At 37.0% G+C, this 16336-nt stretch overlaps 1 protein-coding gene across 1 annotated transcript; it reads right to left on the bottom strand.

The window, feature by feature from the left end:
- Positions 1 to 2870: 2870 nt before the first annotated feature.
- Positions 2871 to 4497, bottom strand: LOC118892575 (olfactory receptor 2T27-like). The gene is made up of 2 exons (XM_036847324.1): positions 4482 to 4497; positions 2871 to 3811 (listed from the first exon to the last, which is right to left on the bottom strand). Exons 1-2 carry the CDS (start codon positions 4495 to 4497, stop codon positions 2871 to 2873), a joined length of 957 nt encoding a protein of 318 aa, XP_036703219.1.
- Between the last annotated feature and the right edge of the window lie 11839 nt (positions 4498 to 16336).

Below are 16336 nucleotides of genomic sequence, written 5' to 3'. Positions count from 1 at the left end.
ATGCATCCCATTTATCAGAAGCCTGCTGATAAGGGGTGTGACATTGGCAATAGTGAGCAAATGGATGAGAGCTTTGCCTAGGGATTTTCTTTTCCCAGTCTTCCTCTTTTATTATCTTAAAAACAATATACTAAAACTTCATTTTGTTCTTGCATGGACGAAGAGGGTACTTATAGAACTTTGTGTGGACATTTATAAACCACTCCCTCTCGTGTCACTTAGTGTAATAATATAATGGTTATATCATAAAGACAACTAAAGTGCACCTTTATTGTCAGAAGTAGATAGGCTCAAACATGACAACTGATACCTGAATAAATGCTTATGGGCTGAAGCACGTGTCCTTGCTCAATCACTGTCAAAAATTTCTGGTTTATACCTTTCCCCTAACCCTCCCTGCTCTACATATTGATTGGTGCATACATTTCTTCTTGTGCAGATAATTTATGTTAATCACTTATATGAAGAATGTCCTAAAACTTTGTTACGTATCCATTTTGTAGATCAAAACTTTTCTTCCATATAATCCTCAACATATTTTGTATTTAAAAATAAATCATCTTTTTTTCCCAGAGATTTAGGGATAATTTATGGATACACCTTCTAATTCCTAGACCTTGGTTTTTTTCGTAGTCCAGGTAGGTTTCTTATTTCTCACTTTTCCTTCTGTATTTTAAATGACTTGTGTCTATAAATAGTTTTCCATTATGCTAATTCAGTCACCCAACCAAGTCAATTAAAATGTGATGGATTGTACTAGTAAATTATTAAATCCATTAGGTTCAACTGCACTCCATTTATATTCATACTGTCAGATGTTAGGACAGTAATATTTCCACATTTATAGATTCAGCTACGTTTGCTCTATTTTCCCCTCTGCTGAAATGTGGATGTTTATTCCTATTACATTACATGGCAGAAAGTCACTAGAAAGGTAAAAAATTCAAATTCATTTTATGATATAAATTTGTAGATAACTGTCCATTATGTATTCTTAAAAATAAAGTCTTAATATAGATTCTTTTTGCTAATGGGGAAAACTTCATGAAATATTTAAAATGTTATGTAGAAGAAAAGTAGAGTAATTAAATTTATTTTATTTTATTTTATTTATTTTTATTGAACTATAGTTGATTTACAATATTGTGTTAGTTTCAGGTTTAGAGCAAAGTGATTCACTATATTTTTTTTTTTCAAAAAATATATATTTTTCAGATTCTTTTCCATTATAGGTTTTTTTTTTTTTTAAAGCCAGAGACAAGGCTTTTTTTTTTTTTTTTTTTTTTTTAATTTATTTTTGGCTGTGTTGGGTCTTCGTTTTCTGTGCGAGGGCTTTCTCTAGCTGTGGCAAGCGGGGGCCACTCTTCATCGCGGTGTGCGGGCCTCTCATTATCGCGGCCTCTCTTGTTGCGGAGCACAGGCTCCAAACGCGCAGGCTCAGTAGTTGTGTCTCACGGGCCTAGCCGCTCCGCGGCATGTGGGATCTTCCCGGACCGGGGCACGAACCCGTGTCCCCTGCATTGGCAGGCGGATTGCCAACCACTGCGCCGCCAGGGAAGCCCTCCATTATAGGTTATTACAAGATTAAAATAGAGTAATTTTTTTTTCACTTAGCAATTCTTCTATGAATTTATTCTCCAGATATAGCTGCACATTTTCAAAATGATACATGTACAGGTTATTCAAGCAGCATTCTTTGTAATAGTAAAAGCTTGGAAACAACCTAAATGTCCATTAATAGAGGATTGGTGAAATAAATTATGAACATCTACACAGTGGAATACTATACAGCCACAAAAAAGGAATGAGGAAGATCATTTACATGAATAAGGCAGGTGTAGAAAAATATATATAGTATAATACCATTTGTATAAAAGGGGGAATATAGACATTAGGTGAATAGGGGTGTTTAGGCTTTTCCTATTCCTAGTAAAATAGAGTAATTTAATTGGATTTTTGTTTGGGTCTATAATTTAGTCCTTTCATTTTAAAGATTTGACACCAAGAACTCAACTCAGTTTTTTTTTTTTTTAATTAATTAATTTATTTATTTTTGACTGTGTTGGGTCTTCGTTTCTGCGCGAGGGCTTTCTCTAGTTGCGGCAAGCGGGGGCCACTCTTCATCGCGGTGCGCGGGCCTCTCACTGTCGCGGCCTCTCTTGTTGCGGAGCACAGGCTCCAGACGCGCAGGCTCAGTAGTTGTGGCTCACGGGCCCAGTTGCTCTGCGGCATGTGGGATCTTCCCAGACCAGGGCTCGAGCCCATGTCCCCTGCATTGGCAGGCGGATTCTCAACCACTGCACCACCAGGGAAGCCCTCAACTCAGTTTTTATCTTCACTTAAGGGTCTTTTGGAAGCTGGAGCATTTCTGGACTTTCAGTCATGGTTGGCCTCTTTCAAAGACTGAAATAGATTCACATTTCCTTTGTAGTTGAATAAAGCTTCATTGATTCAGTTCTCTTGGTGAAACTTCATCATCATTACCATCACTACCTCTACCACTTCAGCTACCACCACTCCAATTACACCATTTACTACCACCGTCATCACCACTGTCACCACTACCAACACCAACACCACCCTTATCACCACCACAATCACTGCCACCACTACCACCATCATCATCATCAGTCCTGGAGTACCTAACACCTGGAGATTCACAATTTGAGAATGTGGGCCTGAAATTCTCAAGGAAGCATGAAGAAGATAAACACATTTCACCAATTTTATGTATATATGAACTGAAACCATGGAGTCAGTGGTCCCTTTGCAATTTCAAGTATGAAAAGACTAGCGCTGAAATGGAATCTAAGCAATGCTGTTTTAGAGTGAAATAGAGCTAGCAATTAATGTCCATCATATATTTGTATCTAATTTGAGGTTAGGCAGCGTCCCAACACCTTTTTCAAAGCACACACCACCTCCTTGTTCCTCAGACTGTATATGAGGGGGTTCATCATAGGGGTGAGGATGGCACCAAGCATAAAAAGAACCTCATCCAGCTTGGGACTGTGGTAAGAACTAGGCCTCATGTAAACCAGCATGGCTGGACCAAAGTAGAGAATCACTACAGTCAGGTGGGAGGAACAGGTGGCCAGGGCTTTGTTCCTACCCTCAGGGGAGTTCATGCGGAGGACAGCAAGGAAGATGAGAGCATAAGAGGACAAGATGAAGGACAAGGGGATGAAGAGCACCATGATGGTTGTCGTCACCACAGCCTTCTCATAGGCAGAGACGTCTTCACAGGCCAATTTTAGAATGGCCATGACCTCACAGAGGAAATGGGAAATCTCTCTGGAACCACAGATGGGGAAATGCATGGTGTAGGCCGTGTGTGCAAGTGATGTAAGGGTGCCCCCAACCCAGGAGATGGTAGCCATCTGCAGACAGACCTTCTGGCTCATGATGAGGGCGTATCTCAGAGGGTTGCAGATGGCCACATACCGGTCATAGGACATGAGGGTGATGAGGATGCTCTCAGCAATTCCTAGAGTCAGGAAGAAGAAGATCTGAGTCCCACAGGCCACTCGTGATATGTTTCTCCTCCCGGAGAAGAAGTCAGTTGCCATCTTGGGTACTGTGCTAGAGATTAACATCATGTCCATGAGAGCCAGTTGGCTGAGCAGGAAGTACATGGGTGTGTGGAGGTGAGAATCCACCCAGATCAGGAGAATAAGGATGGAGTTTGTGGTGAGAGCCACAGTGTAGATCAGGAGGATGGCAGAAACAAGGAAGTTGACATGTTTCATACCAGGGAAGAGGCCCAAGAGGATGAAATCTGTATTTGGAGACTCATTCCTTTTATCCATGTCTCTGCCTTGTTAGAATTAATCAACCCTGGGAAAAAGCCAGAGGTGTAGAACTCATGAAGATTTATTGGATTCTGTTCCTAAGCTCTTTCCTTTTTAATCCTTATTAAAGTGTCAGCAGACTATGATACTTATGCAAATGACAGCATTTTAGCCAATTTCTTGGTTAAGTAGGCTCTCTTAAGTCCCCACCTATCTCCTTTACTCACAGAGCAAATTGCCACCACCGGGAACAGTTAACGTTCAGCCTACATCTAGTACATAGTAGTAGCTCAGACCCAATACTACCATCTCCCCTCCTTCCCACCTCATTGCTCAGTGACTCCTTTCCCCCCTCCTCTTTATGCAGTCTCACTCCCCTACTTGAACCTTTGAAAAGTTTATGACATTTGTTCCACCCTCACTCAATCACACGTTTTTCCATCCTACTCTGTGCCAGACACCATGCTAAGTCTCAGAGAGACAAAGATGAATAAAGTATAATTTCTGATGCCAAAGACCTTTAGCCTTATTGAAGGTGACCAGTGAAAAGTACATACGAAAAATATATGAAAGATATGATCAGTATAATGGAAGAATATACATGATACATTGTACAATGGAGATGCAAACTATTCTTCATTTTCAAAAGCTAGAGGAATTACATGATGGCAAAGTCTAACCTCACACAACCTTTAACCTGAACCATCAAATTTAAGACTTAGCATCGTGGAATTGTAGGCATTTAGAAAGGAAGGGTGTTTCAGAGATTATCTAGCCCAGAAAAATGGCTTGTCCAAGGTCACATCATTACTTAACGTTGAAGAGAAATGACTAAAACTCATGCCCTGGCTTTTTTTTTTTTAAATCACAGGCTGCTTTCAAATCCTCATAAAGTATATTAATGGTAGCACTTTTATTACATATAGCCTTGTATTGTTCTGTGGTACGTTTAATAGGATACGTCTAGCTCCCAGAACAGATAATCTTCCAAATCTCTGTGGCTTAAGGTAATAGACATGTATTTCTCATAAGATGAAGTCCAAAATAGGCATCATTGTTAGGCAGATGGCTCTCCTCTGAGTGACATTTCTGGGACCCAGACTCCTGCCGTTTTGTTGTTTACCATCTTCAACACGGACTTCTAAGGTCATTCTGTTCCTCTGTACCAAGCAGGCAGCGCGCAAGATGTGGAAGTGTTAATGGGCCGAGCTAAAAGTGCTGCATGAGCCCTCTCCTAATATTTGGATCTAGTCACATAGCCATACCTCACTTTAGGACAGGCTGGGAAGTGTTTCTAGCTTGATTAACAGAGAGAACAGAAATAGGTTTGGTAAACAGCTGCCAGTCCCTGTCACTTCTAAATTACTTTGTGTTTGCACAAGGCCTATAAGCTGGTTCATAGTGGGAATAGTGTTTTGCATTCCTTTACCACTTTACTTCACCATAATGATGGTGCTATCAGTACTCATTGGATTGAATGGAGCATAACTTTCTAGTCACTCAGGAGAGAAGTTCTCCATTCCCCTTCCATGGTCCCAATGCTTGGCCCTTTCAAAATAGTTGTGATCTTTCTTTGGAGCCTGAATTAGTTATCTATTGCTGCATAATAATTATCCCAAGATAGAACAACACACGTTTATTACCTTACAGCTCTTCCAATAGCAATCTGAGTGAGGCTCAGCTGGTGCCCCTGCCTAAAGATCTCTGACAAGATTATAATCAAAGTGCTGGCTGGTGCTACAGTTTCATCTGAATTCTCAACTGCGGGGAAGATCTGCTTCCAAGCTCACTCAGGTGTTGTTGTCAGGGTTCATTTCAGCCCCCCTGGGCTTTTGGACTGAGGGGCCTCAATTCCTTGCTGTCTGTTGTCTGGGAGCCTCCCTCAGTTCCTTGCCTTTCCGTGGGGCAGCTCACACCATGGTAGCTTCCTTTAAGAAAGAGGGGAGGGAGAGGGAAGAGGGAGAGAGAGAGAGAGTGAGAGCAAGATGGAACTCACAGTCCTTTTGTAACCTAGTATCAGAAGTAATAAGGTCCAGCCCTTCGTCAAGGGCAGAATACAGAATACGGTATGAATATTGGTAGGCAAGGATCATTGGGGTTGTGGTTGCCTATAGCAAAGATTCTTTAAGATTATTGTATATTTGTAGAACCTTTGAATTTTAGAGTTAGAAGGTACCTTAGCAAAATCTACTTCAGTCTTATCCCCAGTCATTTTTATCTCCCTGTTATTTTGGTGATGAAGAATTTACAGTTCAGAAAAGTTAAATGGTTAGTCCCATATCACCCAGCTAGTTAACAAGGAAGGAACTATACCCAGGTCTACTATTATCTTGACTTTCCTGACTAGCAGGACTTTACTATAAATTATTTCTTATTTTCTACTTATTTACATTAGTTATTTTACTTCTAGAACCCTTAAGGAACAACCAAAGATGCTCTACATCAGTGTAAAATTCACTCTCATGGGTAAGAATGGTGAAAAAGTGTTTAGAAAGCTGTGAAAAAAACAAATTTTAACTTCCAAATTATTAGTTCATTATAGTTTATATGTGGATTTTTATCATCTAGTACACACCCTAAATATCAATGTATTTCAATTTTTATATTTATATTCAACTATATTTATTCAATTTTTATTTATTTATATTCAATTTCAATATTTATAAATTTCATTTATGCATAAAACTTTTTAAATGCCTACCTATTTAAAAGATACTCATATTTAGCCCTTAAGTCTTGAATGAAGATCTGTAAATAGATGTGCCAATATATTCTGGGTTATTTTCATACCTTGACAGATTGAGTGTTCTGATAACTGTCTTATTTATAACTGTTAGGTAAATGAATCATTTCAGTTGGACTGCAAAGTGATGTGACCAGCAGAACCAGATTAGAAGAATCAGTCATGGTTGTTGCATTTTATGGTAGATTCCACTACTTTATATAAACCCAAGTTATTAAGCATAATAGCCTGCTCTGCAACTTTTCTTTTTCTGGGTCTTAACCCTTGTATTGTCACATGTGTAGACTCATACCTTTGCTTCCCACAGCTTGCAGCCCTGAACAAAGTAGTAAAACAAGTTAATTTCTCAGAGTGGAATGTGCTCACCCTTAGCATCTCTGGTGAGTTCACGTGCCAGTGAATTCTTTGGTTGATGATATGACAGGGGACATTCATCCCGAGATCTGTCCCATTTTCAACATTGCATTGTTGTGAATTACTTTCTTTTTATCCTGGAAGGACTTATGCCCCCTTACTCTGACACCCTTTCTCTGATTAAATATCTCTAGCAAAAGATCTGGTAAATGCATGCCCTATGATATAACAGCCTGTCCTCTGTGAGGATGCACTGAGTTCCACAGGAGATACATTCAGGAGTCAAAGACACGGACCCTTGAAGGAGTCATTCTGGCCTCAGGAACCAACTGGCAGAGATGCAGAGAGTGGGGACATTCCTGGCACACTTTCACGCATGCATGCAGCAAAATCAGTATCTCTTCTCTCATCTATTGATTCTCCTTTATCCACACACCTATTGACTTCAAGTCCACATGCCACTTAAAGTCACACGTGTAGTCTCCAAAGAGCATCTCAATCTTCCTTTCTCTCATTTAAAATTTTACCCTTCCACTCACTATTCCTCTCTACTTCCTTTTCTCAGTTAACTGCCAACCCTGTTAATTCTTTTTTTCTATGCTTCTCTACAGAACTACCCCAGGACCACACACTGTTTCTTCCCTTTCACCTTCCCTTTAAGAGGGAAATCAAACTCTAACTACTCTGATGGTTGCCAAAGGAGAGGAAAATATATTTTAACAGAAAATATGTCAGTGGTGTACAGAGATGGGCTTTGTTATTTCCTTATTAGTTATTGACTAAACAATCATGATGGTTGGAACATTCTTTCCTTTACAGAACATTACATGGTTAGAGGAACCCATAATTCACAGTCATTTCTGAGAGGTTTTTTTTAAGTAAGTATTCTAAATATTATCACTCTGAAATTTCTTCGATATCACTTTCAAGTCAATTAATCACTAGGAAAAAGAAGACACAGTTTTCTTCTTTTTTCTGGTTTAAAGGCAGTGTTTTTAACAGGCAACTCACAATGATACAAAAACATTTTGTAGATTCTAATCTGAAACTTCGGATTTGTTTGTGAAACATTTTTTATCTTAGTCAAAAGAATAGATTTCTGAAGCGAGATGAAACTGCTTATGACATGTTAAATACAAGCAAGGTAAATGTTATGTCATAAAGTAGACTACTTTCCTTTTTTCCTTCATCTTACCTTAGTTTCCTAGTTGAATCCGTGAATACACAGTTTGACAGCCTATTTATTTCTTCACTTTTGTCCATTTTCTGCCAGGCAGACAGAACTATTTTTTGTTGTCATCCATACAGGAAAATCCAGAAATTGTTAGTTAGGTAGGTTTTTTATGCTCAGGAAGTTCTCCCTGATTTTGGACTTCAACCAGCTAATGGGAGCTAAGAACGGGAGTTCTCTGCCATGTCAAGTACCATCAACTGCCCTTTGTATGTTGTCTTTTCCCAAAGGACCCAGTGAGATCAGACTCCCTGGATCCCTGTAGACCCTTCTGTTGCCCTGGTGCCTGCTCTGGGCTCTGCTCAGAATGAGTTGTGCATGGGAGTTGTGGGAGGGGTCTGTTACTGAGATCCACAAGTTTCTGCTTTGAAGTTGAAACAGCAAATTTTACTTGTTCTGGAATTTAGATTTGACATAAATGATTTCACTTACATTATGTCACATAATCCTCAAGAGCACAATGTGAGGTGGAGACAATATGTGTTATCATCACAACAAGGGAACTTGGCTCCCTTGTCAAGTATTAGTTGACCATATAACAGAGGTTTAATTCTGGGCTCTTTATTCTGCTCTATGGTGTATATATCTATTTTAATGCTAGCACCACACCATTTTTATAGCTATAGCTATGAAGCATAGTTTTAAATCAGGGAGAGTGATACATCTGAAATTGTTCTTTCTCAGAGATGTTTGGGTGTTCAGTGCCTTTTTCAAGAGTATTTTTTCTATTTCTGTAAAAAATGCCATTGAAATTATAGTACAGATTGCATTGAATGTATAGATGGCTCTGGGTACTCTGAATATTTTAATAATATTAATTCCTATAATCCATGAATACAGGATATCTTTCCATTTGTTTGTGTCTTCTTCAATTTCTTTTATCAAAATCATGTCATTTTGATTGTATAGATCTTTCACGTTTTGATTAAATTTATTCCTAAGTAGTTTATTCTTTGGGGTTCTATTGTGAATGGGATGGTTTTCTTTATTTCTTCATCCAGTGTTTTATTGTTAGTCTTTAGAAACAACAACAACAACAAAAAACAATTTCTGTATGTTGACCTTATATCTTGCAACTTTACTGAATTTGTTGATTAATTCCAAGAGTGTTTTGGCTAAGTCTTTAGGATTTTCAATGTATATCATATCACCTGCAAATAAATAAAATTTTACTTCTGTCTTTTTGATTTGGATGACTTTTATTTCTTTATCTTTTGTGGTTGCTCTAGGTAGGACTTTCAGTACTATGTTGAATAAGATTGGCGAGAGTAGGCATACATGTCTTATTCCTGGTCTTAGAGGAAAAGTTTTCAAACTTTCACCATTGAGTATGATGTTAGCTGTGGATTTGTCTTTTATGGCCTTTACTATATTGAAGTATATTCTTTCTGTACCCAAATTGTTGAAGATTTTTTCATGAAAAAAATGTTGCATTTTTTCATGATTTTTCTGCACCTATTGAGATGATTCTATGATTTTTATTTTTTATTCTATTAACGTGGTGTATCACATTTATTGATTTGTTTATGTTGAACCATCCTTGTATCCCAGGATTCAATCACATTTGATCACGGAGTATGATCCTTTTCATGTGTTGTTTAATTTGTTTCGCTAATATTTTGTTGATTTTTTATACCTATATTCATCAGGGATATTGGTTTATAATTTTCTTTTTTGTAGTGTCTTATCTGGTTTTGGTTTCAGGGTAACTCTGGTATTATAAAATTAGTTTGAGAGTGTTTCCTCCACTTCAGTTTTTTGGAAGAGTTTGGGAAGAATTGACATTAATTCTTCTTTAAGCATTTGGTAGAATTAACCAGTGAAAGCATCTGGTTCTGGGCTTATCTGTGTTGGGAGGTTTTTGATTACTGATTCAGTCTCTTTACACATTACTGGTCTGTTCTGATTTTGAAATTCTTCTTGATTCAGTCTTGGTAGGTTGTATATTTCTGGAAATTTATCCATTTCTTGTAGGTTATTTAATTTGTTGACAAACAATTGTTCATAGGAGCCTATTAGGATCATCTGTATTTTTGTGTTATCGATGGTAACACCCCCTTTGTTATTTCTGATTTTATTTTTTTAGGTATTCTCCTTTTTTCTTAGTCTAGCTAAAGATTAGTCAATTTTGTTTATCTTTTCCAAAAAAAGCCAGCTATTAGTTTCACTGATCTTTTATACTGGTTTTCTGATCTTTATATTATTTATTCCTTCTCTGATCTTTATTTTTTCCTTCTGCTAAATTTGGGCTTAGTTTGTTTTTTTAGTTCCTTGAGGCCTAAAATTTGGGTTTTTATTTGACTTTTTTTTTCTTAATATATGCATTTATAGCTATAACTTCCTTCTAAGAATAGTTTTGCAGCATCTCAAAGGTTTTGGTGTGTGTGTTTCCATTTTCATTTGTTTAATAATATTTCATAATTTCTCTTTTGATTTCTTTGATCCATTAGTTGTTCAAGAGTATTTGTTAAGTTTCCACATGTTGTAAATTTTCCAGCCTTTCTCTTCTTGTTGATTACTGCCTACATACCATTGTTGTTGGAAAAGATACTTGATATGGTTTCAATTTTCTTAAATTTGCTAAGGCTTTTTTTGTGGCCTATCATATAATTTATCCTGATGTACTTAAGAAGAATGTGTAATCTGATGCTGTTGGATGAAACGTCCTATATATGTCTGTTAAATCAACTTAGTCTAAAGTGCGGTTGAATTCCAATGTTTTCTTACTAATTTTCTCTCTGGATGACCTACCTATTGTGGAAAGTGGATATTGAAGTCCCTTATTATTGTGTTGTAGTCTATTTCTGCCTTTAGATTTGTTAGTATGTGTTTAATATATTTAGGTGCTCTGATGTTGGGTGCATATATATTTATGATTGTTGTATCTTCTTGATGTATTGACCCTTTATCATTATACAATGACCTTCTTGCTTTCTTGTTACTGTTTTGGGCTTAAAGTCTATTTTGTCTGATATAAGTATGGCTACTCCCACGTTATTTCGTTTGCCACTTGCATAAAATAGCTTCTTTCATTCCTTCACTTTAAGCCTATGTGTGTCTTTAGTGAATTGAGACCTTTTTAGGCAGCATGAAGTTGGGTCTTTTCCTTCCAGCCTCTCTGTGCCCTTTGATTGGGAAGAAATTAAATTTCTAGTTAAAAATATTCCAACTAAGAAAAGTCCAATTCATGAGGACTTCACTCCTGAATTTTAATAAATAACTAAGGAAGAAATTATATCAATTCTAGATAAAGTGCTTCAGAAAATTTTAAAAGATGGACTGGTTCCTAAATCATTCTATGAGGCTACTATTATCCTGATACCAACTCCAGACAAAGATGTTATAAGAAAATAAATATGTAGACTAATATCCCTCATGAACATAGATACAGAAATTCTAAAACTTTACAAAATCACATCCAATAGTATATAAAAAGGAAAATATATCATGAACAACAGTGTTAACAATCAAAAATCAGGTGATGATTTTCACCATATTAATTAACAAAAAAAGAAAGACAAACATGATTATATCAATAGACACAGAAAAAGCATTTGACAAAAGCCAACATCCATTCCTGAATTAAAAAAAAAAAAAAAAAAAACTCTCCCAAGACTAGGAATAGAAGAGAACTTCCTCAAACTAAAAATGGACATTTATGAAAAACCTACAACTAACATCACACATAATGATAAAAGACTGAATGCTTTCTCACTAAGATCAGAAGAAATATAAGGATGTCTGCTCCTGGCACTTCTATTCAACATGGTACTGGAGGTTCTGGCAGTGCAATCAGGCAAAAAAGGAAATAAAAGGCATCCAGATTAGATATATGGACAACTGAATTTAACAAAGGTTCAAAGGGAAGTCACTGGATAAGGTGCTGCAACAGTTGGATATTTATATTAAAAAATTAATTTACATCCATATACAAAACTAACCATATTCAAAAATTATCTCTAAATGTAAAACCTAAGCCTATAAAACTTCTAGATGTGTTCATAGGAGAAAATCTTTTTTTTTTTTAAACATCTTTATTGAAGTATAATTGCTTCACAATGGTGTGTTAGTTTCTGCTTTATAACAAAGCGAATCAGCTACAGATATACACACGTTCCCATATCTCCTCCCTCCCACATCTCCCTCCCTCCCACCCTCCCCATCCCACCCCCCCAGGTGGTCACAAAGCACCATGCTCATCTCCCTGTGCTATGCGGCTGCTTCCCACTAGCTATCTATTTTACATTTGGTAGTGTATATATGTCCATGACCCTCTCTCACCGTGTCACATCTCACTCCTCCCCCTCCCCATATCCTCAAGTCCATTCTTTAGTAGGTCTGTGTCTTTTTTCCCATCTTGCCACTAGGTTCTTCATGGCCTTTTTTTTTTTTTCTTCTTAGATTCCATATATATTTGTTAGCATACTGTATTTGTTTTTCTCTTTCTGACTTACTTCACTCTGTATGACAGACTCTAACTCCATCCACCTCATTACAAATACCTCCATTTCATTTCTTTTTATGGCTGAGTAATATTCCATTGTATATATGTGCCACATCTTTTTTATCCATTCATCTGTTGATGGACACTTAGGTTGCTTACACGTCCTGGCTATTGTAAATAGAGCTGCAATGAACATTTTGGTACATGACTCTTTTAGAATTATGGTTTTCTCAGGGTATATGCCCAGTAGTGGGATTGCTGGGTCGTATGGTAGTTCTATTTTTACTTTTTTAAGGAACCTCCATACTGTTCTCCATAGTGGCTGTATCAATTTACATTCCCACCAACAGTGCAAGAGTGTTCCCTTTTCTCCACACCCTCTCCAGCATTTATTGTTTCTAGATTTTTTGATGATGGCCATTCTGACCGGTGTGAGATGATACCTCATTGTAGTTTTGATTTGCATTTCTCTAATGATTAATGATGTTGAGCATTCTTTCATGTGTCTGTTGACCATCTGTATATCTTCTTTGGAGAAATGTCTATTTAGGTCTTCTGCCCATTTTTGGATTGGGTTGTTCGTTTTTCTGATATTGAGCTGCATGAGCTGCTTGTAAATCTTGGAGATTAATCCTTTGTCAGTTACTTCATTTGCAAATATTTTCTCCCATTCTGAGGGTTGTCTTTTGGTCTTGTTTATAGTTTCCTTTGCTGTGCAAAAGCTTTTAAGTTTCATTAGGTCCCATTTGTTTATTTGTGTTCTTATTTCCATTTCTCTAGGAGCTGGGTCAAAAAGGATTTTGCTGTGATTTATGTCATAGAGTGTTCTGCCTATGTTTTCCTCTAAGAGTTTTATAGTGTCTGGCCTTACACTTAGGTCTTTAATCCATTTTGAGTTTATTTTTGTGTATGGTGTCAGGGAGTGTTCTAATTTCATTCTTTTACATGTACCTGTCCAATTTTCCCAGCACCACTTATTGAAGAGGCTGTCTTTTCTCCACTGTATATGCTTGCCTCCTTTATCAAAGATAAGGTGACCATATGTGCGTGGGTTTATCTCTGGGCTTTCTATCCTGTTCCATTGATCTATATTTCTGTTTTTGTGCCAGTACCAAACTGTCTTGATCACTGTAGCTTTGTAATATAGTCTGAAGTCAGGGAGCCTGATTCCTCCAGCTCCATTTTTCGTTCTCAAGATTGCTTTGGCTATTTGGGGTCTTTTGTGTCTCCATACAAATTGTGAAATTTTTTGTTCTAGTTCTGTGAAAAATGCCAGTGGTAGTTTGATAGGGATTGCATTGAATCTGTAGATTGCTTTGGGTAGTAGAGTCATTTTCACAATGTTAATTCTTCCAATCCAAGAACATGGTATATCTCTCCATCTATTTGTATCATCTTTAATTTCTTTCATCAGTGTCCTATAATTTTCTGCATACAGGTCTTTTGTCTCCTTTGGTAGGTTTATTCCTAGATATTTTATTCTTTTTGTTGCAATGGTAAACGGGAGTGTTCTCTTAATTTCACTTTCAGATTTTTCATCATTAATGTATAGGAATGCAAGAGATTTCTGTGCATTAATTTTGTATCCTGCTACTTTACCAAATTCAGTCATTAGCTCTAGTAGTTTTCTGGTAGCATCTTTAGGATTCTCTATGTGTAGTATCATGTCATCATCTGCAAACAGTGACAGTTTTACTTCTTCTTTTCCGATTTGGATTCCTTTTATTTCTTTTTCTTCTCTGATTGCTGTGGCTAACACTTCCAAAACTATGTTGAATAATAGTGGTGAGAGTGGGCAACCTTGTCTTGTTCCTGATCTTAGTGGAAATGGTTTCAGTTTTTCACCATTGAGGACAATGTTGGCTGTGGGTTTGTCATATATGGCCTTTATTATGTTGAGGAAAGTTCCCTCTATGCCCTTTCTGTACTTTCTGTAGGGCTTTTATCATAAATGGGTGTTGAATTTTGTCGAAAGCTTTCTCTGCATCTATTGAGATGATCATATGGTTTTTCTCCTTCAATTTGTTAATATGATGTATCACGTTGATTGATTTGCGTATATTGAAGAATCCTTGCATTCCTGGAATAAACCCCACTTGATCATGGTGTATAATCCTTTTAATGTGCTGTTGGATTCTGTTTGCTAGTATTTTGTTGAGGATTTTTGCATCTATCTTCATCAGTGATATTGGCCTGTAGTTTTCTTTCTTTGTGACATCTTTGTCTGGTTTTGGTATCAGGGTGATAGTGGCCTCGTAGAAAGAGTTGGGGAGTGTTCCTCCCTCTGCAATATTTTGGAAGAGTTTGAGAAGGATAGGTGTTAGCTCTTCTCTAAATGTTTGATAGAATTCGCCTGTGAAGCCATCTGGTCCTGGGCTTTTGTTTGTTGGAAGATTTTTAATCACAGTTTCAATTTCAGTGCTTGTGATTGGTCTCTTCATATTTTCTATTTCTTCCTGGTTCAGTCTCGGTAGGTTGTGCATTTCTAAGAATCTGTCCATTTCTTCCAGATTGTCCATTTTATTGGCATAGAGTTGCTTGTAGTAATCTCTCATGATCGTTTGTATTTCTGCAGTGTCAGTGGTTACTTCTCCTTTTTCATTTCTAATTCTATTGATTTGAGTCTTCTCCCTTTTTCTCTTGATGAGTCTGGCTAATGGTTTATCAATTTTGTTTATCTTCTCGAAGAACCAGCTTTTAGTTTCATTGATTTTTGCTATTGTTTCCTTCATTTCTTTTTCATTTATTTCTGATCTGATCTTTATGATTTCTTTCCTTCTGCTAGCTTTGGGGGTTTTTTTGCTCTTCTTTCTCTAATTGCTTTAGGTGCAAGGTTAGGTTGTTTATTCGAGATGTTTCCTGTTTCTTGATGTAGGCTTGTATTGCTATAAACTTCCCTCTTAGCACTGCTTTTGCTGCATCCCATAGGTTTTGGGTCGTCGTATCTCCATTGTCATTTGTTTCTAGGTATTTTTTGATTTCCCCTTTGATTTCTTCAGTGATCACTTCGTTATTAAGTAGTGTATTGTGTAGCCTCCATGTGTTTGTACTTTTTACAGATCTTTTCCTGTAATTGATATCTAGTCTCATAGCGTTGTGGTCGGAAAAGATACTTGATACAATTTCAATTTTCTTAAATTTACCAAGGCTTGATTTGTGACCCAAGATATGATCTATCCTGGAGAATGTTCCATGAGCACTTGAGAAAAATGTGTATTCTGTTGTTTTTGGGTGGAATGTCCTATAAATATCAATTAAGTCCATCTTGTTTAATGTGTCATTTAAAGCTTGTGTTTCCTTATTTATTTTCATTTTGGATGATCTGTCCATTGGTGAAAGTGGGGTGTTAAAGTCCCCTACTATGATTGTGTTACTGTCGATTTCCCCTTTTATGGCTGTTAGTATTTGCCTTATGTATTGAGGTGCTCCTATGTTGGGTGCATAAATATTTACAATTGTTATATCTTCTTCTTGGATCGATCCCTTGATCATTATATAGTGTCCTTCTTTGTCTCTTGTAATAATCTTTATTTTAAAGTCTATTTTGTCTGATATGAGAATTGCTACTCCAGCTTTCTTTTGATTTCCATTTGCATGGAATATCTTTTTCCATCCCCTCACTTTCAGTCTGTATGTGTCTCTAGGTCTGAAGTGGGTCTCTTGTAGACAGCATATATATGGGTCTTGCTTTTGTATCCATTCAGCCAGTCTGTGTCTTTTGGTGGGAGCATTTAATTCATTTACATTTAAGGTAATTATTGTTATGTATGTTC

This window comes from Balaenoptera musculus, chromosome 3, assembly GCF_009873245.2.
Source record: "Balaenoptera musculus isolate JJ_BM4_2016_0621 chromosome 3, mBalMus1.pri.v3, whole genome shotgun sequence".
In the NCBI taxonomy this organism is placed as follows: domain Eukaryota; kingdom Metazoa; phylum Chordata; class Mammalia; order Artiodactyla; family Balaenopteridae; genus Balaenoptera; species Balaenoptera musculus.
This window is presented reverse-complemented; position numbering and strand designations above follow the sequence as displayed.